This window comes from Triturus cristatus, chromosome 2_2, assembly GCF_964204655.1.
Source record: "Triturus cristatus chromosome 2_2, aTriCri1.1, whole genome shotgun sequence".
Taxonomy (NCBI): Eukaryota; Metazoa; Chordata; class Amphibia; order Caudata; family Salamandridae; genus Triturus; species Triturus cristatus.
This window is the reverse complement of record NC_140582.1, coordinates 1206963032-1206986715: the sequence shown is the minus strand read 5'-3', so window position 1 is coordinate 1206986715 and position 23684 is coordinate 1206963032. Positions and strand designations below refer to the sequence as shown.

The 23684-nt window shown below is 44.1% G+C and overlaps 1 protein-coding gene across 1 annotated transcript in view; it reads right to left on the bottom strand.

The window, feature by feature from the left end:
- Positions 1-23684, bottom strand: part of LOC146863402 (C-type lectin domain family 4 member K-like) — a 483702-nt gene that overhangs the window by 292841 nt on the left and 167177 nt on the right. The window contains exon 3 of the mRNA XM_085642828.1: positions 5591-5698. Coding sequence (XP_085498954.1) covers positions 5591-5698 — 108 coding nt within the window. The remainder of the gene's footprint in view (positions 1-5590; positions 5699-23684) is intronic.

Here is a 23684-nt window from a genome sequence, read left to right as displayed (position 1 = left end):
ATTGCTGTATATCCACCAAAGGATTAGTTTTGAGAATGCGATAATGTGCATTATTACTCAATTGTCTCTTAATCTCAAGTTTGTATTTATCAATGGACTGGACAACGATCCCGCCGCCCTTGTCAGCACTTTTGATAATCACATCCTGATTTTGTTTTAAAGCTTTTAAAGCTTTTCGTTCGTTTAAAGAAATGTTATACGGTATATATTCAAAGTTGTTATAAAGACTAGAGACTTCTTTCAATACCATGGACTCAAAAGCCAACAACTCAACCGGCATTTTGCTGGTAGGAGGACCTTATCTAGTCCTTCAGGACTGTGATCCCACTCCAAGATGGCGCCCATTCAGCGCGCCACTTATGGCTGTTTCTTTTCTGGTCCGTAATTATTGCGGAGCGGAGATGCAGTCTCTCTATTTAAATTGCCTTTGTCTTACGTATTAGTGGATAGTTTAAATTTTAATACTACCCCCTTTTTTTGATTAAGACTCCCTTCTAAGATGGCACCAGTTTAGTTTGCGAGTGGTGAAAGTCCTTTCTTTGTTTTAATGTCCGGGTGAGAGCTTCCTTGGCGTGTATTTAAAACGTGAAGTTCAACGGCGTTTTTTATCCACCTAGAACATATTGGGCCAATTAAGTTGTGTGAATTGTACCAGTAACGGTAAGCCTGCTGTTTTTAGATCCTGGGTAGATGTTGGGTAGATTTTACAACTTCGAGTTGAGTCTCGCATTATATCGAACTTATCCTCTCCCGCTTTGGTTCTATTTTAGTCTGGGAACCCCCCTGAAGATTGATACGTCTGGGATTTTTGTCAGACCAAGCAGGATGTGTATAATTATACTGCCCTAAGGTAATTTATGTTTGGCATATTTACAGTTGGCAATATCGGTTGTCTGGATACTGAGTTCTGAGTTGGCACATAGCAGGTTGTGCACAGTGATTTATATTAGTTTTGGTTTTTCTGTTACAGTTATTGAATTCTTAAGCAAATGGAAGCTGAATTTTAAGAGCTCACATTTCTTATCTATATGTAAGTAACTTCGATGGATTATACCTTGGTGTTGGTTAATCTTGCTTTGGTGAAACATTGATAGAGCTGTACCCACTCTCTCCTTTATAGAACTCTAGAATTCAACCGATACACTAGCACGGATATAAACTGTACCCTAGATTGTATCAAGGATTTAGTGAGTATAATAATTAATAAAATTATAACCTTCCTCTTGCTTCACCCCCCATCCCCCCCCCTCCCCTCCCCCCCCTTCCTTATTTCAATTTAATTTTTTATTCTTGGGGTCACAAGATTTTTTTCCCCTTCTTATTTGCACAACAAACCTAATTTTTGTTGGTGATGGTGTGGCTATATATTATTATTTTTTCAGCTTTCTATTTCACAAACTCTCATACCCCCTTTTTTTAGGCCCTTTTGAAAAAAACTCTTTTAGAAAAAAGTTTTTTATTGTAAATATCTAAACGGTAATTTTGTACCTTATAGATTACTTGGTGAGATGCTCAGCTATCTAATTGTCCTGATGATGACCATGTACTTGTGACAAAGGTCGAAACGCCGTCGACGCATTTGTGGCCACAATTCATAGAGGACACATTGTTCTGTGTGTTGAAGTTCCAGTGTTGTTTTGGAACTCCGACTTTTATGTAAATCTCTGTTTGTGTACGCCATTTTTGTCTGGTTTTATATGTTTATTGAATTGATTATTTGTACCAGCTTGTATGTCTGAGCAGTATATTTTATTTAAGAATATTTTATGCTGATGATTAAAGTTGTTTTTTGTATAAGGGCCTTATTTTCCATTTTTCTATCCATTTTTATAATTTGTTTGGTTTTTCATTACTTTTAGGAATACGGTATAATTTGTATGGTTATGTGTTGATCATATATATTTTTTATATGTTGATTATTTTGTAAACACTGTGAACCATTGTTAGGATACATTAGTGATTGCCCCTGGTTCAGGTGGTTAGGGCTGCCCTTGTGGTAGTTAATTATTCCCACACAAGTGAGGCACCGTTTTTATCAGGAGACCCGGGGGAATGCTGGGTGGTAGAAAATTTGTGTCAGCCCGGTGATGCCACAACTTTCCCACACAAAAATGTGTGAAAAAGGTGATTATTTTCAGCTAAATTGAGGTTTGCAGGGCATTCTGGGTAAGGAAACGTTGGGGGATCCACGCAAGCCATACCTCCCTGAAATCCCCCGGGTGTCTAGTTTTCAGAAATGTTTGGGTGTGATAGGTTTCCCCAGGTGGCCGCCGAGCAACGGGCCAAAAACCCAAGTGACCCCCCTTGCAAAACCAGGTCGTTTTGAGGTAGGCAATTTTCATGTCGCCTCAATACGTTTTGGGCCCTTGACTGTCGCGGGTACTTGGGCCTCCCACACGAGTGAGGCACCATTTTTATCGGGAGACCCGGGGGAACGCTGGGTGGTAGGAAATTTGTGTCAGCCCGGTGATGCCACAACTTTCCCCCACAAAAATGTGTGAAAAAGGTGATTTTTTCAGCTAAATTTGAGGTTTGCAGGGCATTCTGGGTAAGGAAACGTTGGGGGATCCACGCAAGCCATACCTCCCTGGAATCCCCCGGCTGTCTAGTTTTCTGAAATGTGTGGGTTTGGTAGGATTCCCTAGGTGCCGGCAGAGCTAGGGTTCAAAAACTACAGCTAGGCACTTTGCCAAAAAAGGTTCATTTTTCACTGCGAAATTGAGGTGTGTCCATGATGCGTTTTGCACCGTTTCCTGTCGCAGGCACTAGGCCAACCCACACAAGTGAGGTACCGTTTTTTTTGGAAGACTTTGGGGAACACGGGGTGGGTGGAAATTTGTGGATCCACGCAGATTCCGGAACTTTCCACCACAGAAATGTGGGGAAAATGTGTTTTTTTTGGCAATTCTTTAGGTTTGCAAGGGATTCTGGGTAACAGAACCTGGTGGGAGGCAGTCAAGTCACCCCATCCTGGATTCCCCTGGGTGTCTAGTTTTCAAAAATGTATAGGTTTGTTAGGTTTCCCTAGGTGCCGACAGAGCTATGGTTCAAAAACTACAGCTAGGCACTTTGCCAAAGAAGGGTCATTTTTCGCTACAAAATTGAGGTGTGTCCACGTTACGTTTTGCGCCGTTTCCTGTCGCGGGCACTAGGCTGACCCACACAAGTGAGGTACCATTTTTCTTGGAAGACTTTGGGGAACGCGGGGTGGGTGGAAATTTGTGGATCCACGCAGATTCCAGAACACTGTGAACCATTGTCACTTGTGTGGGAGGCCTAAGGACCCGCCACGGGCAAGGGCCCAAAAGTGAGGTGCACTACGTTTAGGACCCTTGCCTGTTGAGGCGCACTGCCGGGGGGTAGATTGGGGGCTGCTGCCCCATCTGCCCCCCGGGGGGCAGAAAGGCTGTAATGGTGGCGGGGGTGGGGGCATTGGCGTGCCTGTTTCGGGCAGCCTCCACCTTAAATAAAATCCATCACCCTCAATAAAATTGCTTGAAAAAAATCCCTGGTGTCAAGTGGGCTTTGCGCCCCCCCCAAGGGGCAGATTAGGGGCTAATGCCCAATCTGCCCCCCAGGGGGGGTAGAAAGTCTGTAATGATGGCAGGTGGGTGGGGGCATTGGCATGCCCGTTTCGGGCAGCCCCCACCCTAAAAAAACCTGAAAACATATCTATGGTGTATAGTGGGCTTTCTGCCCCCCCGAAGGGGCAGATTAAGGGCCAATGCCAAAGACTGTGATAATTGGGGGGTGGGGTGGGGGCATGGGCCTGCCCGTTTTGGGCAGCCCCCACCCCAATTTTTTTTCAAATTCCCTGGTGTCTAGTGGGCTTTTTGCCCCCCCGGGGGGGCAATTGGGGGCTACTGCCCCCATCTGCCCCCCAGGGGGGGCAAAAAGACTCCATGGTGCCAAAATTAGGGGGGGGCAAAGGCCCTTGCCCAAGGGGCCGCTCCCCCCTCCCTGGTGTCTAGTGGGTGGATCCCTGCTTGGGGATCGCCCTCCTGTGGAGGGGTACCATTGGAAAGGGGAGATTCTCCCCTTTCCAACCATACCTCTCCCGTCTCTCTACGTGCTCAGGGGGCTGAGATAGCCCCCTGAGCACGTAGAAAGTGAAACTGAAATGAGCCTCTTGGCTCATTTCAGTTTCAGTTTCAGTGTAATTACGTCGGCGCGACGTGCGCGCCGATCGTCATTACACTGAAAGCAGGGGGGGGGGCCTCGGGAGCTGGGGAAGCTCTTCCCCAGCTCCCGAGGCTATTTTTAGTGAAAGGGAATCCCTCTGGTGCCCCCAGGGAATGCCTCATGACGAGCTGGACTCGTCATGGGCACAGCACGACTGTGCTCCATGACGAGTCCAGCTCGTCATGGGCACAGAAGGGGTTAAGGTGACTGGGGGGGGCCCAAAGCTCTTCTATTTACAAGCTGTTAAATTATTCCAGGTAACTTAGCAACAAGTCTTTTCTGATCATATCAAGAGGTCTCATGAATCGTCCTTGGCTTCTCTATAATTTAAAGCACATTCTTATGCCCCTTGTCAGGTCATTGTTCAATTTATAATGCCCAACTCCAAAATTATTTTGTGCCAGTAAGGTTTTTCTAGATCAGTAAGTGTTGGCTATGACAGTGTCCACACGTTTTTCAGTTATTACTTTAAAAATGGGAATCAGAGCTACTGGCCCTGCAGCAGTCCATCAGCTAAATTCTGGATGGGAATTTACACCAAAAGTACTCTTTCCACTCTACTGAACGTGCAACAGTGGATGGACAGCAATGATATGGCCTCTTGATCAGCGTTGTTCTTGTTACAGGAAACAAACCCCAAAATCAGTACATTGTTTCAGTAAAAACAAAACAGCAATGGGCGTGATATGCTTGTAGTTTTCTCCCAGAGTATGGGAGCCAATGTTGATGTTTCTGTTCACAATCTTCACACCTGTCGTTAAGGTTGCAAACAGAAGAAACGCATACAAAGGATATCCTGAGGATATCTTGTATGTCAACCATTTGGATGGTGAGTCTGAGCAATAGGGTTTCTGAAGAGGGAGCCTTAAGAGGCTCCACTGTCGAAAACCCAGTGTTTCCCATGCTGTTCATGAGGCGCGGGAACCGTTAGTGTAGAAGAATAGAGTGTCTCCAGTCTTATGGTGTAGCACAGTTATTTGGATCATCCCTGCCACATAAATATGTCAACAATATTTCTTGACTGGATCTAATCCATTAGGCAACATTTTAAACAAATTCTTGCAATGCTGAACCAAATAAATACAATGCACATCTCCATTTGTGTTTAAAGTGATAAAGAAGGAATAGATTGATTAACAGTCCATGGTTATGGCCTCAAACAAAGGACACATGACCTTTCATGAACAAAGTAAGGCTCAGAAAAAGAGTAACCTTTAATGTCTAGTCTTGAGTAGTCTGAATATTTTTTTAAAAGAAGACGGGCAGCGAGAACTGCATATCATGAGTTCCGCATCCTGCTCAGTGAGCCTTTATCGTCTGTTTCCTCTGAAGCCAAGCTTCTACCACAGTGCTTCAATACATTACAACACAGTACCATGAGGATATGATATGAAAGCCCACCACTCACCCTTGGTTTCTTGCTCCGACATGAGAGTAGATGTGTTCTCTTTGAATGAAGCAATCAGTTTCATGTTCTCCTGTTTGACATCCGACAGGTGGTTCTTCGTCTGAAAATCTAATTGCCATATATTCTTGGTATTATTTTTTTTTTAAACATATTTTATTTGTCGATTGCATATATATTACAGCACCCTGGGTATCGGGGTCATCAATGAAATCACATTGCATTATGTCACTAAAGCAATCTATTTTTATTCCTGCTATCCAGCAATGCCACAAAATTATATCCCGAACGATAACAAACCCCCCCCAACACCCCCCACCCTGTCCCCTGCGTCGCACCATGTCCATATATTCCCCACCACAGCCTTAAAGTCCTGCTGCCATGTCATATCTCGATAAGATAGATCCACCCGTCTTCGCCCCCAGCCTGGCGCCCCTCCCAGCTTGACCAGTCTCAAAAATTATCCCCATAAATGATCCTCTTCCTCCACTGGTTGCTTCAGCCACAGCTCTCGGTAATCCGCCCATCTTTCCCATATTTTATAGTGTTTGCGTGGACATCCCCGGGCCACAAATATGGGCTGTTCCAGACCCATACAGAAGTCTAGGCCGTTTTTCCATGCGGTCACCGATGGAGCTCGAGGTGCCTTCCATGCTCTAGCGATGTCCCGCTTTGCTAGTGTAAGGCCAAGCCGCAGTAGATGCCGCTTATATATATTACCCCCAATGCCCTCCATGACATGCAGCAGTGCAATTCGTGGCGTTCGTGGGATTGCCCACCCCAGTACCTCGGACAGGCAGGTAATGACCCCCCTCCAGTACCGGTCTAAGGCAGGGCAGAGCCAAGTAGTATGGAGAAATGTTCCTTCCTCCTGGCCGCACCGGAGACAATCCAGAGCGGCAATCATACCCGCTCGGAACAGTCTGGCCCGGGTGAAGTAAACCCTATGCAGATATTTGAATTGTATGAGGCGCAAGCGCATCGCTATAGCCGCTTCCCTAGGAGCCGCCAGGGCCTCCCTCCAGTCTTCTTCATCTAGGGCACCTACTTCAGACTCCCAATCTCCCTGCAACTTCCAGAGCTTTGTAGAGCAATGGATAACTAGGGCCTGATAGATCCTGGAGATCTTTTTGGTCTCCAGGTCCCCCATAAAGAGTCTCGCTTCCAACGGACTAAACTCGGGGAGGGATGTCAGACCCTCCAGGCTAGGGGACAGTGCATGGCACAGCTGGAGATAGCTATAGAACTGTGATCGGGGCATAGAGAATTCTCTTGGAATGATTTAAGCATCGTGCCACTCATAACGTCTCCCAATGTCGAGATGCCAACGTGGAAGCCCCTTAGCGCTACCAGGTATGGGAAGCGCCCATTGTTCCAGAGGGGGGTCTCTTCGGTCAAGACATTCCACCAACCCATCCGACGCAGTGCTTGCCGCTAGATCAGGAAAACCACTCGCGTGGTCGACGGCATACTGCTGCGCACTTGCGCCTAGTACAGGATGGTGTGTTGTGTATTAGATCCCATAAGCAGCCGCTCCAATGCGTACAGCGGGTCCCTCCTATCCCCATACCACCACTCGTTGAGAACGAGGAGATGCGAGGCCTGGTAGTAAAACAGGACATCCGAAAACGCAATTCCCCCGCAATACGAGGATAGAAAACATGTTCTAAGGGCCACTCGCACTTTACCCTATCTCCAACAGAAACTGCCCCAACACTGAATTCACCTGCCGGAACCATCGAGGCGGCTTCGGATATGGATAGCTTTTCAGTTGGTATAGTAGCCTAGGCAGCGCCACCATCTTAAATATTGCTGACCTGCCATACAGCGTCAGTGGCATTCGAGACCAGGTCTTGAGATCCGAGCGGATCCTCTCCCACACCGGCGTTATGTTGCGGTCCCAAGAAAGCACCAGAGCCTCCCAAAGGAACACCCCAAAGTATTTCAGCCCTCCTGCAGCCAGCTGAATATCCCTCGCCCACGCACCGGGCCTCGAGCGATCCCCCAGAATCCACAGTGTAGATTTGCGAGGATTCATATAAAGTCCCGACGTCTCCCCAAAGACCTGCATAATCCGTAGGAGTCGCGGCCCGACACATCTAGCTTCGTAAGGAAAAACAGGACGTCATCCGCATATAATGCGATTCTGTATGACACCTCCGGAGACCACTCAAAACCTCAGACCTGCACATCCATATGCACCCACGCCGCCAGCGGTTCCATCGCCAGCACGAACAGGTATGGGGACAGGGGGCATCACTGCCGCGTACCCGCTGTATGGGAAAGACAGTAGATGCCACCCCCGCCACCCGCACAGTCGCCGTAAAGTCTGTATAGAGGAGCCGGAGATAGGAAAGAAAGTGCGGGCCCAGATTGAGTCGGCGCAGTAAGGCAAACAGGTATACCCAACTCAAAGAATCAAGGGCCCTATCCATGTCTGCCAACAGGAGCGCCGCCTGCTCCACGGTTTGTCGAACCGCCGCCACCGCCACATGTGCCCGCCTTATATTGTGTCTGGTGGCCCTCTTGGGCATGAACCCTGCCTGATCAGGGTGTATAAGAGCCGATACGTGGGGCAGAATTCTTGGTATTATTGATCAACTGTGAGAATGTCAGGCTGAGCTTTAGAAATTTAGGAAATGTCAGTTTTGAATAAAAACTGCAAATTTTTTCCATTTTCAAAAGTGAATGTGCTGAGATATGCAGAGAAAGCAAATGAGGGAACAATTTTATAAAAACCTATGGTCAATCTCAGTGTGCCGCACACTCTCCTTGTTTTTTATTTGATGCTTTTTAGATTTTTTATTAGCATCTGCCTTTGTGAAAAGCAATTGTTACCCAAGTTATTAGAATCTCAGTCAACAAAATTAAGAAAGAAGTGGCTGAAAAGTATAAATATGACAAACAGTTGAAGTCGGCATTGTACTAAGGTATGAACCAACCACTGAAGTCTTTGCTGAAGAAGAAGGTCTTCAAATTGTTCATGAATGATAATTGGAAATGCACCAAATATTTTTGTAATGCATGCTGTGACAGGGGTTTCTCTTAAAAACAAATCATAGATTTAGGGCAGTTAGGGAAGTGAGTGGTGGTAGTCAATAGACTCCTATTCTCAGCTGCTTATCAGCTCCGGAGGTGACCAGTTTCTGTGGAACACAGCATCTTTTCTATTCAGAAGCATTTATTCTAAAATTGGCAGAAAATGTCTTTGGCTGTGCAGGCCAGGTAGTCCACCCTAGAGGTGCGGCTAGCCTTCTTGGGGTAACTATCTAATTTTCTCATCTCCCCGGGTATCAACTGCAAAAAGGATTTTTAATTATTTTCTTGATTTGAAACTGACCAACACGGTTTCACGACATCAAGGTTGCTTCATCAGGGTCTCTACAAATACCACTACCATTACATGTTGTACTTCATATGCTAATTGCCCTTTATTTCTGTGAGTTCACAATAAATGAGCACTCCTCATGACATTGATATAATATCAAATAAAAATATCTCAAATGACCATGTTATGAAATTTTAGAATATCGTTCAAATTGGTTTCTTTGTGTTCACAACAGCATAATAATTGACCTATATGAAGCAAGATCTGTTGTGTATTTGGACAAGCATTCTCCTGGAAGTGCGTTACTATAGGGATATATAAGCTTGTACTTATATGTCCACTCCTTTAATATGATGCACCTCTCTCCTGAGCTCAGGAGGGCTACCTTAGTGGTGACTGACATATATTAAAAATAGTGCTGCGATCTTGCAGCTCATGGTGAGGGCAGAGTGGAGTTTGAGCAGTATGCGCTGCTCATGCTATCTGTAATGGCATGTCTGCATTCATCTGTTTACTCGGGTCACTCTGGGTGGCAAAATCAGTGCTTTAAGCCCTGGTGACTCCTTTAACTGCCATGTCCTGGGCAACAATGGTACCACTTACCAGTGACTTATAAGGGGGTTAAAATCCTTGCCTAATGGGGTTACCAATTTACATGCATCATATTTAGGGGAGGGCACTGGCACCGGGCCCTGGTTAGCAGACTCCAGTCTTGTCCACATTCTGTCTGCATTAGAGACAAAATGTGGTAAGTTTCTAAACCAAGTCAAGTATTACATTCCATAGTGGAACATCTATACAGCACCGTGCCCCAAGAAGCAAATGTAAATACTGCAGTGAAAGGGTGGGACAATTCCATCCAATGAGATCTGGAAGATGCCACCTACATTCTACTTATTCATAGAAGTACTTGAAAAAAAACACAAGATACCAGGAACTCAGATAGGAAAAATCCCTAACAGAACTCAAGGCCAAAATGTCTAATTAAACTAAAGAAATGCATGAACTCCCAGCATGCAAATTACAACTCTTTTCTTACAAACAAGGCTGACCATATCTAGTCCAAATCACAACAATATTACCTTAACCCCCCTAAAAGGCGGACACTCAAAATGTATTAATATTTATTTCTAACTATGATTAAATCAACTTTTAAATGCCATTCTCAATAAATAAATAATTCTAAAGACAAATATTCTCACTCATAATTGTTATAATAAATTTTGTACTAAAAAAGTCATACATACACATAATAAATCAATATACATACCATCAACAAATTACCTTAGCCCACCCGATAGCATAAATAAAGTAATATAACACTCATAAATCTTTTTCAAAAACACACTCGTAAACAAGTATCTATAAAAAAAAACTAAAAACTAAACTAGTCAAAAATAGAACCCCTAGTATGACTCCAATAATCCTGAAAACCCTTGCAAAACTATCCGCAAAATGCTACAGGATTACAAAAAATCAAGGAAGAAGAAAAAAAAAGTTGGCTTCAAAATAATCAAAAAGTATATTTCCTTGAAAAAATAATAATAATCCAGATAAAAAATAAAGTACACCAACTGAAAAAATCTATTGTAAAAACCCACCCAAACAACATTTATAATCCTGATATAAGATGCACCACAATAAAAGAACATTAAAACAATGATAAAAATGGACAGCACATATAAAATAAATATAAATTGTACATTTTACAACAAAGCCCACTGCTTTACCCTCAACAAACTAACATATACTAAATTAACAAACACACACTAAAATAGCATTCACTAGAAAACATTAGCTTGCATAACTCTCAATGTAGTCAACTAACCCCTCACCCCACCAATAACCCTTACAAAGTAAGTGTAAAATAGTCTTAGCCAAATCAAAGAGAAGCAATGGGAAACTGCAACTGCAGACTACAGAAACATCCCAAAATGACTTGCATCGTAAAGAAATAAATGCTATAAAAACTATTTATTTATTAATGTTTACAAAATGATAAATGACATTTTAAAAAAGTTAAAAAAAATATTTCATGAAAATTATATATAATAAAAATGCTGCTAAATAATATTACCAATTATTCCTTTTAATTTTTAATTGTTAAAAGTTATTAATAATGTGAACAAATTACTTGTTTGTTATAAATGACTGTAAATGTTTGAAAAGGTTGTACAGAAATTAATAAAATTGGAAGTCCATCACACTTTTTCGATCATATCCACCTAATTGTACCGGGGTTTGCAATGGTTTGTGGGAACGGCCTCAATATATAATCATTTTTTTCAAAAGCCTTTGTCCAGTTAAAGGATAGACCCACACACCATAGAAAAGATACTGAAATAATCATAGACATCGAAGAATTGACAAAATGAAACAAATCATGAAATTAAGTGTAAATCATTACATATGATACTCAACATAAATCAATATATTTAACTACAGGATGACACTAATTTTAATACCTTGCCATATGATGGAACAAACAAACAAGAGTTACACATTCTCCAGTGATCCCATAATGAGGTACTGTGTCAATTGTAAAGTAATTCTAGATGGAAACACGTGGTGGTATTCCTGAAATCCGAGTTATTCTAAATTTCATCCATGTATATTAAAGAAGTCAATGTTTATTTGTGTCATTTGCGTTTTCCCACTCACATGGACTTAAACCTACAAACTATTAATGTCCTGATGTATGGGCTATATGCATAGTGAGGCAGTTTTGTGGAATAACACAGAAATATGAAAGTGTAGGAGCAGAGGCTGGTGATAAATTCCATTCATAAATACAAAGAAGAAGAGAAATCAATGTTGTTAATGGCAATTAAATATAGTGTGATGTGTAACAAAACAATGATTCACATACATTTGCCATGAGATGAGACACCCCTGGTTATATCAATGTGGCCAGAGCTTGTTATACCATATGTAATCCTAAGCCTTTGATCCTCATTCATATGATGAGTTAAAGGCAACTCCCAGTCAATCAATCAATCAATGAAAACTTTATTCGGATCATTGACAATCCATAAAAGTACAAAAGAAAACAATTGTAAAATCATGCGGTAAGATAAAATACTGTTTACACATAGGAAATAAACCATCAAAGCTTTAAGACATTGTAGACCGGGCACGAACCACAGTTTTTAAAAAAGAGCTCACACTAAAGACAAGTTCATCATCGTCCAGGGACAAAATCATAGAAAATGCGGGTTCCAGGCTAATTGGTTTAAATTTTTTAAAATACGGAGTTAAAAACCATTTGATGTACTTCATATAGAACTTGCAGAAGAATAAAAAATGTAGAGTTGTTTGCCTGCTCTGGGAGTCACAGGGGCATGGCTCAGCACATTGGTCATTAAAATTCCATAAAGGGAAACTAAGTGCATGTTTAATGGTGCCTGCCCTAAGGCGAAATATAAGGCCTCGCTCCCAATGACTCAACGGGAGGGTTAAATATCTGGGTGTGGGGTAATTTATAAAATTACAAGCTAAATAACCAGAAACACTAGATTTCAAGGACTCCCTAGCTACCCTTTCAGCATCAAAAGACGTATAAAGTACTTTTTTGAGTTCGCATTTAGTGGGGTGCTTGGTAGTGGAGGGTTTTAGAAAAATCCCAGTCATTCCTCATGTGCAAGATATTACACCAATGATCTCTAATCATATCATAAAGACAAGTTTCAATATATTTAACAAATATATGTCGCCAAATTCAATAACTGAGTACAGTAAACCCCGGGTCACATGCCACATATGAACAGTTTGAACAGAATTTTGCAATATGTAATGCTCATCATAATGTATGTAAATGATTTCTAAAACTTAAATATGTAACCAATCCTACACATCAAGTTTTCCAAGCCTGTACCCAAATGTAACCAATAGTGCTAAAGTGAGTACAGTAAAATAACACTTGAAGTGGTAATGTAAAAAACCCAAAGTTAAGGATGAAGTCATGGAAAAAGAAAGAAATCATGAATAAGAGCATGGTGATCACTTAAGGATCAATCTACAGGAAAACACTCATTATCATTAGTCAATTCTAATTCAATATCTCTTAAATTTATCAATGCTTAGCCACCCAAAGGTACCAAATCATGCAAAAATCAAGTAATCAAAGATGTCCACGATCATCCACACCATAATTTCAAGTGTGATCTAGTTCATCCAAATCAGATCACTTCTATTTTTATGGTCAAATGTCACCTGAAGCTGAAACCAGCTCATCATCTAAGTTATGTCTTTTTTAAAAAAACAATTATTTGGCCAAAGGGTACAGAAAAAAAAACCATTAAATCACAACAAGTAAAAAAATGGTATAAAAGAAAGAAATTTGTAAATATACATTGAGATCCCCTTGGAGACAATAAGACCAAAGATGAGAAAAAAAAAAACAAGCATTTGTAATGCAACAGGTCTTTCATTCACACGAGTTTAAGCTTCTGGCATTGTAAATGACAATGCCTTTTATTAACCCCTTCGCTGCTGCGGACATTCCGCTGCAGCGCTGGGGGGTGCAGGGGGGCAGCGCGGTGGGCCTGTGCTCATGACGGAGCCGTTCCGTCATGAGCCACGGTTGAGCTGTGCTCATGACGGAACGGTTCCGTCATGACTCCGCCCATTTGCGTTGTCCCCCCGCACAGGCGGGGAAACAGCGCCGCGTAGGCGGAGCGGCCGCCAACGGTCGTGTCATGACGGAACCGTTCCGTCATGAGCACACGGCAACCGTGGCTCATGACGGAACGGTTCCGTCATGAGCGGGGAAGGGGTTAATGGTTTAAAAACCAAAACATAAATAAAAGGCATTGTCATTTACAATTCCACGAGCTTAAACTAGCGTAAATGCAAGACCTATTGCATTGCAAATGAAAGGCGTCCAACGGGAGGGCAGGGGGGACGGGGAAGGAGAAGGCACAGATAGCACACGTGCAGGGAGAAGGCACGGACAGCGGCCAGGCGGGTGTAAACAAGGCATGACAACGGCAGGGAGGGGGGTACACAAGGCACCAAAGCACGTTGTGCCTGCAGTAGGGGAAACTGAATAAAGGAAATAGTGCTCACAGTCTAAATAACACGTACAGTGTAACAACCGAGGTAAAGGGGCTAGTCGCCATGGGAGGTGACAAATGAAGAGAAGGCAGCACTAAGGCGGGACTAACAAGACTATTTACGTATTATCACATTTGTCCGACTTATTTTTTTAGACTTTTTGTGTAGTATGATGTATATTTGATTGAAAGTTTTTATTAAATCAAATGTTTTTATTAAATTGAATATAGAAGTGTTTCGATAGGATGTATGACGTTACAACGCATACTTTTACAACACATGCACTTACAACGCAATTTTTACAACGCAACATCCACTACAACGCATTCCATTACATCGCATGACGCTACAACGCATTATAAAAAACTACCTTTACAACGCATTCCATTACATCGCATACCAGCTTTACAACGCATACCATTACAACGCATAATGTTACATTGCATTTAAGGTAAGTATTGGATAGTATAGGGGTAAAAATTACTATTCTTACTCCAGGGGGTGCAACAGTAGGGTAAGTGTTGGATAGTATAGGGGTAAAAATTACTATTCTTACTCCAGGGGGTACAACAGTAGGGTAAGTGTTGGATAGTATAGGGGTAAAAATTACTATTCTAACTCCAGGGGGTGCAACAGTAGGGAAAGTGTTGGATAGTATAGGGGTAAAAATTACTATTCTTACTCCAGGGGGTGCAACAGTAGGGTAAGTGTTGGATAGTATAGGGGTAAAAATTACTATTCTTACTCCAGGGGGTGCAACAGTAGGGTAAGTGTTGGATAGTATAGGGGTAAAAATTACTATTCTAACTCCAGGGGGTGCAACAGTAGGGTAAGTGTTGGATAGTATTGGGGCTAAACATTACTATTCTAACTCCAGGGGGTGCAACAGTAGGGTAAGTGTTGGATAGTATAGGGGTAAAAATTACTATTCTAACTCCAGGGGGTGCAACAGTAGGGTAAGTGTTGGATAGTATAGGGGTAAAAATTACTATTCTAACTCCAGGGGGTGCAACAGTAGGGTAAGTGTTGGATAGTGTAGGTGTTAAAAATTACTATTCTATCTCCAGGGGGTGCAACAGTAGGGTAAGTGTTGGATAATGTAGGGGTAAAAAATTAATATTCTAACTCCAATGGTATGCATTGTAATGGTATGCGTTGTAATGGTATGCGTTGTAATGCCTGCGTTGTAGTGACATGCGATGTAGTGTCTGCGTTGTAATGGTATGCGTTGTAATGGTATGCGTTGTAGTGCCATGCGTTGTAAAGGATGTTCCGTTGTAATGCCTGCGTTGTAAGTGTAGTGTGTTGTAATAGTTGCGTTGTAAAGGTTGCTCCCCGTTTCGATATCCTGTGAATCTGTTCTCCCTTTGGGGTTTGTACGTATCTATGCAAATGGTCGTGGAATGTGCTCCTCTGCAGCTCACAGACAGTGCCAGGGTGCTCCTCTGCAGCTTACCACGGACAGTGCCGGGGTGCTCCTCTGCAGCTTACCACGGACAGTGCTGGGGTGCTCCTCTGCAACTCACCGTGGGCAGTGCTGGGGTGTTCCTCTGCAGCTCACCACGGGCAGTGCCGGTGTGCTCCACTGCAGGCTCACCACGGAAAGTGCCCTGGGGTGCTCCTCTGCAGCTCACCACGGACAGTGCCAGAGTGTTCCTCATGCTCCTGACCATGGACAGTGCCGGGATGCTCCTCTGCAGCTCACCACAGACTGTGCCGGGGTGTTCCTCTGCAGTTCACCACGGACAGTGCTGGGGTACTCCTCTGCAACTCACCATGGACAGTGCCAGGGTGCTCCTCTGCAGATCACCACGGTCAGTGCCGGGGTGCTCCTCATGCTCCTGACCATGGACAGTGCCGGGGTGCTGCTCTGCAGCTCACCACACACTGTGTCAGGGTGTTTCTCTGCAGTTCACCACGGACAGTGCCGGGATACTCCTCTGCAGCTCACCATGGACAGTGCCAGGGTGCTCCTCTCCAGTTAACCACGGTCAGTGCTGGGGTGCTCCTCTGCAGCTTACCACGGACAGTGCCGGGGTGCTCTTCTGCAGTTCACCATGGATAGTGCCGGGGTGCTCCTCTGCAGCTCACCACTGACAGTGCCGGGGTGCTCCTCTGCAGCTCATGGACAGTGCCAGGGTACTCCTCTGCTGGCCTGCAGCCTCTTGCTGAATTTGCACTTCTTGGTTTCTGTCAAGCTGGCCCTGCAAGGTCCTCGTGGCTCCTGACCCCTGACCCGGTCAGAAGGGTCCGGCTTCTTCTCTTTGACCTCTTGGACAGGGGTTTGTTACTATCTTCTCACCCGGGGAGCTGGGGGTCTCAGTCGTGGCAGCTTCCTGAAGCCTGGCTTCTTGCAGATCACAGGCCTGTGGCAGATAGCTGCGCGAGCCCTCCGCCGGCACACATCTGCTCCAGGCCAGTGCACACAATCTCCTCAGAGTCCAGACAAGTTACAAAACCCCAGCCCCCGGGGGTCACCTTTATCTAAAAGTGTTGTCTCTGGCAGGAGGCCAGGCAAACAAAAGGCCAACTTTATTTGTAAGTTTGAGCACTGGTCCAGCTGGGACGGGATGCCTCTCCCCAGCCCATCCAGCCTTCCTCCAGCTGTGCCTGGTTCTATTCACTCCAGGTGTTCTGTGGGCTCTCCCAGGCATCCTCAATCAGGGGTGCCAGTTGCCAGGCAACACTCCATCACAGGAAGGGACGAGGGAGCATCAGGCACGGGGAAGACAAGCAGGAGTGGGGGTTGCGAGGGAAACCGATGCATGGTCTACCAAGGAAGAAGATGCAGGGTGAATCTTTGACTGCAGGGTTGAGCAGGTGCAGGATTAAGCAAGAAAGGAAATGAAGGGATACAGGGTTCAGCAGATGCAGTGATGACGAGTGACAGAGGAAAGCAGATGCAGGGTGAAGCAAGGAAGTAAATGAAGGGATGCAGGGCTCAGCAGGAAGAAAGATGCAGGGATGCAAGATTTAACAAAGAAAAAGAAGGGGGAATGCAGAGTTAAGGAGCGAATCAGATACAGGCATGCTGGGTAAAGCTGAGAAACAGGTAGAGATGCAGGGATAAGGAGGGAAGCAGATGAATGCATACAGAGTAAAGATGTGAAACAGCGGTAGAGATGCAAGGTTGAGGCGGGAAGCAGATGCAGGCACAAAGGGTAAAGAAGAGAAACAGAGGTAGAAATACTACCCTAGCACATGAGGAGATGTTAATTGATTAGATTGTGCCCCAGGCTTCCGAAAAAAGAACTGTTTTTAACTTCTTCCTGAACGGGAGAAGGGCGTGTTCCTTACGCACATTCTCCGGCAGCTTTTTCCAAAGTTGAGGGATGGAGGTTGAGAAGGCGCTTCCTCCTTCAGAGGACAAGCTAAAACGGGGACAGGCCAGCAGGCCGGCCTCCGAGGGCCGTAGCACCTTGCTAGGTGTATAGTTGACTAGACAATCATTGATGTACATAGGGGCTTGGCCATAGATGGCTTGATGTACGATGCAGAAGCCCTTAAAATTGGTTCTCTGCCTGACCGGGAGCCAGTGCAGCTGACATAGGAGGGGGGTGGCGTGGGCCCTCCTAGGCGCTCTGAAAATTAGTCTGGTGGCATCATTCATGATGACCTGTAATCTGGCCAGCAGTTTTCCAGGGAGGCCGATATACAGGGAGTTCCCATAGTCAAGTTGTGACAGTATCATGGCTGATACAGCCATTCTGAGTGTGGCGAAGGTGAGAAGGGGGTCAAGTTTTCACAGCTGTCTTTGCATGCCAACACATGTTCCCACTACTGCTGACACCTGCTGGGTCATGGAAAGCTTGGCATCAATTTTGATGCCCAAGCTCTTTACGGCCAGGGCCGGCTCTGGATTTGTGCCCAGCTCTTGTGGCCAAAAGAAGTCACTCCCGGGGTTGGAGTCTAGTGACGGCCAGTACCTCGGTCTTATCGGGATTAATTTTGAGGGAGTTGGCTGTCATCCAGTTGACAGTAAATTTGAGAATGTTTTGGATTCTTGTGTGGGCGGTCGGGGAGCTGTCTATCTGGATGATAATTTGAGTGTCCTCGGCATAATTATAGATCTGACACTCCATGAGATTCAATGCAGCTATCAGGGGCTAAAGGTAGACATTGAATAGCAGAGGTGACAGCGCCGAGCCCTGTGGTACCCCACACAAGAGTATGCCTGGGTCGGACACATGGTCAGTCAGCTGTACTCTCTGGGATCGACCCTTAAGAAAAGATGTAAGCCACATGCCCTGGATGCTCAGCTCCGAGATCCGCGACAACAGTTGGTCATGATTGACCGTGTCAAATGCCGCGGATATGTCCAGCAAGACCAGGGCACATGGCTTTTTCTTGTCGGCCCTTAGCCTTAGTTCATCTAGCACAGACAGCATTACTATTTCCGTGCTGTGATGAGCCCTAACCCTGCCTGGTTGAATTGTAAGAGGTGGTTTTCCTCTATATGGTGTGACAGAGATTTTAGCACGTACTGTTCCAGCACTTTTGCCAGGAATGGGCGTTGGGAAATCGGCCTGAAATGTTTTAGGTTCTTCGCATCTGCCCCTGTTTTTTTTTTTTAGAAGCGGGATAACAAGAGCTTCCTTAAAGTTAGTGGGGATGTGCCCTGCTTCGAGGGATTGAACCTCACTTTCTATCCCAGGTAGTTTCACCTTAAAGATCCTTGGTGGACAGGGGTCTGCAGGTGATCCTGACTAGACCCGCCATATTAAGGGAGACAGGGAGTCATGGGTGAGCATGGGAAAGGTGATGAGTGGTTTATCAAATGTGGGGGCGGGTGTGCTGGTGCTAAAGGGCAAGGGAACGTCGGAGTAAGATGAATTTCCATCAGTAGGTCCTTCACTTTCATTGAGAAAAAGGACTGGAACTTGTTGTGATGAATACAGGCCCCAGCTAGGCCCGCAGGACACAAGGGTTCGCTCTTCTGCAATGGAATCTATAAGGAAGTTGGCACGGAAACTGCAAAGTACAAAGACAAAGTTTATTAACCCTTAAGGGTGGTCCTACAATCCATACAACACCCTTCAGTATTGCATAGAGTAGCACAAAGAACTTGCGTACACGGTCCCCTTTTATACACAAAGAGGGGCTCATAAGTGGGTGGATACAACATGAGGCAAAGAATATTACCTTTTATGGTCATTTTCGATACAGAATCAATATATGGGCGGAGCTGACACACTCCTTGAGCCCGCGAAAACATGGTCAAGCAAGGACTAACTGATAACAGATGTGGTCAAGTCTGGGCATGCGCCAGACAGACAAAGGAGCTATTTATAGACTGTTACTAGGCAGATTGCAAGAGCAACTAACACGAAGATAGGACTCTTCTCCGTGGAGGCATGACAATACAAAATGGAGTCCAGACTTTAGTCAACGTAACGAGAGAAACTCGGTCATATAAGGGGAACTCATGTCTTCAGTAAAGGCTTACTCACACCGCTATTTCAATTTTCAACAGTTGCAGTCTTCCAGGCAGAAGGAGGGCTTCTGTTCCTTATCTTGTCTCAGCTCTTTTAGGATTCAGAAAGTCTATTTTTGTGTATTGTCAGCAGCCGAAATCTTAGCTTCATAGAATTCTGCTTTCCTTGTTAGAATTGCCTTTTTATAGACTGCAAACATAGAGTGATATTCTAACCGGGCGCCTGGGTCGTAAGCTTTCCGCCAGGATCTCTCGCACTGGCGAAGGGTTTGTTTCAGGTTTCTTAAAGCATCATTGAACCAGGGGGCCCCTTTGCCTTTGTCCTTTATTCATCAATCAATAAAGACTTTATTTCGGTTTTGATTCAAACCATAAAAGTATACATATCAACATCACAGTAAAAAAAAAGACAAATATTAAAGGGCCATAATTCATAACCAAACAGATATCACCAATACCGTACAATAATTCATAGTCAGTAAAGTGCAAATAGCGCAAGGCATAGTAAAGACCTGAAGTAGATGAGGCAGTCAAACAGTAAGGGAAACAACCTCATTGGTCCATACAAGTTCTCAATTTAACAGAGAGTTTTAAAAATTCAATTACATGGAGAACACTGTCGCTGTGCAAAAGTTGTAAATACATTAGTGCTGGTCTGATCTGATTAAAATTAAGTTTCTTTAAAAGAGCAACCAGATAACGTTTGCAAGGGTATTCATAAAATTTACATAAAAATATAAAATGCAGCATGTCCTGTGGAGACTTTCCGTCGCAGCCACAGGGAGCTGCAGCCTTATTAAAAATATCTTTTTTAGGTCTAATTAACAGATGATGGAAGATATTTAACCTAAACCTTGACAACAGGAACTTCTCATGGGAACTAAATGAGCCCATCAAATAAGGCTCCATTGTCTCGCAGGTTTTTAACATGACATATTTCCTGATGCTGGGTTTCGAAAGCTCCTCTTCCTCACGTTGAACCTTTCTCCTCATATAAAAGACGCGCTTAATTGCCTCCAAATCCCCATTTACGATCCCGCTTGGATTTTCAAATAGCTCCAGATGGCCCAGTCGAGCGAAACAGGATTTCAAATATTTTAACCAGGGGGAGCGCATTGCCTTGTCAAGGGACAAGACATCTTTCACGATCATGTGGGTTAATGGGATGTCCTGGTTCAGCCAAAGTTTTACCCAGCAAGTCAAAGGGCGCAGAGAGAAAATGTCACATAAATATTGTGCCCCCAATTCTTCGTGTACTGCCAGATTAGATGTACCAGTTGAAACACATAGGAGACGTTTCATAAAAGCGTTTTCGGCCACCTGTAGCTGTTCTCCAGCCACATAGCCCCATAATTCACTGCCGTAAACAGCAGTTGCCACTGATTTGGCATTGTAAAGTTTCATCATGGCATTATTTCGATGCAAAGTTAAAAATAGTAGCATTAACCCTTGCCAGTTCCCCTTTCTTTTTTTCCAAATGGGGGCCCCAACTTAATTTAGTATCAAATAGGACCCCAAGATACGAAAACGATTTCGAAATGGGGATAGATACATCATCTAATTTAAATACAAAGTTCCTTTTTGGCTGTATGCCAACTTGCATGATAAATGACTTAGAATTATTGACCAATAGGTCTCTTTCTGTCATAAACGATTTAAAAGCATTTAATAAGGCTTGAAGACCCTTCTCGGTTCTAGAGATTAAAACCGGCATCATCTGCATATAAAAGAACTGGAATACCCCGCCTGCCAACTCTGGGACAGCCAGCCTGTACCGTCTGCAGAACGGAATCTAACTCATTAATGTAAAAATTAAAAAGAAAGGGGGCGAGAATACATCCTTGACGCACACCCTTCTTAATATCAAAGTTGCCAGTGGTGCTCAAATCTGACGAATACCTAACGTTAGCACTAGTGTTACTGTGTAGGTCCATCAGAAAATTGACAATCCCACTATCCACTCCCTTCTCCCACATGGATTGCCACAGCCTTCCCCTGTTAACACAGTCGAAGGCTGATGACAGATCTATGAAGGCAAGATGGACAGTTCCCTTCCGAACAACAGTGTATTTGCTTAATATTAGGAAAAGATTAAGGCACTGGGTTATAGTGGAACGACCACTGCAGAAGCCATACTGGGAAATGGACATGATGTTATTTTCTAGCGCCCAGTTTGACAGTCTCTGCAGCAGAATTCTCCCCACAACCTTGACCATAGAGTCTATAAGTGAAATCGGCCTGTAGCAGAAAGGACTGCCCCTATCCCCCTTCTTGAAGACAGGGACAATTGTTGAGACTCCCCATGAAGGGGGACAGCCAATTTCAGCAGCAGCGTTAAAGACAGACTCTAAAATGGGAGCCCAGAAACTAGGATCAGACTTATATAAGTCTGGTGGGATCCCATCAGGGCCAGGAGCTTTCCTGGCTGTGAGTTCCTCTATGCCCTCCATAACCTCGCCTTTATCAAACATAATAATTCCATCACTGCTACCAGGAGGGAAATTGACACCTTCAGCCGCCACACAACTATACAATTGTTTAAAATGTGATTCCCATTCTTCCTTTTTTATGCAACATTCTAGGCCATCACCCGGATCCTGGACCAAAAATGGTTTTTTAACTACTGTCCAAAATCTGTAGCTACATTTTAAAGTGGAGGGGTCAAGAATCTCTTCCCAAGCCTCCACTCTTAAAAACTCCTTACGTGAGGCAATGGCAGACTTATATTCTTTGCGACACAACTTTACATCCGTTTTTATTCTAGGGTTGGCTGCCAAGGCTATCCTTAAATTACGTGCTGCCTTAGAGCAAGCATAATTGAACCATCTCGGACCCTCATTCACTGAGTTCTTTACTGGGACCATCATCAACTCAGACACCTTCTCCGCCAGGCTTTGGAAGGCACTAAGAACCTGATTCGGATCTGCCCCTTCTTGAATGCAGTTCTTTATATCCTGCGTGCAGTTTTCCCTAATATTTTTATATAATAGGTCAGGAGTAATCGTTGACCATCTAAGGCGCCGTCTCCCGTCAGTTGTACTCAACCTGCCGTTGATACATTTCCGCTCTTCTTTAACTATCCAAGGGCCCTTCAAATGAACAGTGAGTGGATTATGATCGCTGAATTCACTTTGTTCAATATTAAAAGAGTCCACAAATGACTGCATGGGCAAAGAAAGTAACACATAGTCAATGAAAGTACCCCTCCCATGACCTTTAAAAGTAGGGGTGTTAAAACACATTGTGGGATCCCTCAGTGACATAGCCAGAGAAAGATCTAAACAGTTCAATAAGTCATTAAAAAGTTCCCCCTCCGTCGTGTGTTCCAGATGCAATCCGCCGAGGCGGTCGCACTGCAAATCCTTTAGACATTTCGACAGGGGGTCGCCGCAAGGATGAACATTGAAATCTCCCATAATCATGAGATTATGAAGGCAATCCCTCAGTGAAGAATTAATAAATACATTTAAAGCAGATATTTGGTTAGATCCTGTGTTGACATTAACAGCATTATAAAAGTTAACCAGACAATTTTCTCCATTCAATACTAAGCCCACAAATCCCGAATTTGCTGGTAAAACTCTACGAATTTTACAAGAGAGTTGAATGGAAATAAAAATCACCAAACCCCCCTTGGGCCTGCCTCTACTTGATACTATTGCAGGAACATAAAATGCCTTGTACCCTTCCAAGAAAAGGTCACATTCCACCGACCATGTCTCCTGCAGGCAGATGACCATAAATTGCTTGATGTACATCATCCAATTATCATCCGCCATCTTTGTTGCCAGGCCTGCAATATTCCAGGAAATAACATTATTATAACTAGCTTCAGCCTGTGTGATCTTGATGGGTGACAACCCAGCTGGTATTACATTGCCCAGACCCACAGACGCCTCCCGTCAGTCGCACGCCTCCAAACCAGACAGAGCATCATATCTATTCTGTGTCTCCACGTTAAGCCCATTATTACAATAACCAGCAAAATTAAATTTATTCGGTATTTCTCCAGAAGGCCCACACCCACCTTGATTAACATTGTACACATATGGTGCATCAAAGGCAGGGGTCTGAATTGGATTTGCTGGCCTGATTCTCTTTAGCGGGCGCGGATCTTTGTTCAAGTGTGCATAAAAATAGCCCAATGGGCAAACACATATACTATCCATGTTACACATTAGTGAGGATGCTCTTAGCAAAACTGTTGCCACATGTTGGGGATGCCTAAAATTAACGACAATAAAGTCCCCACTGCTTGTTTTTCTGGACGGACCAACCCA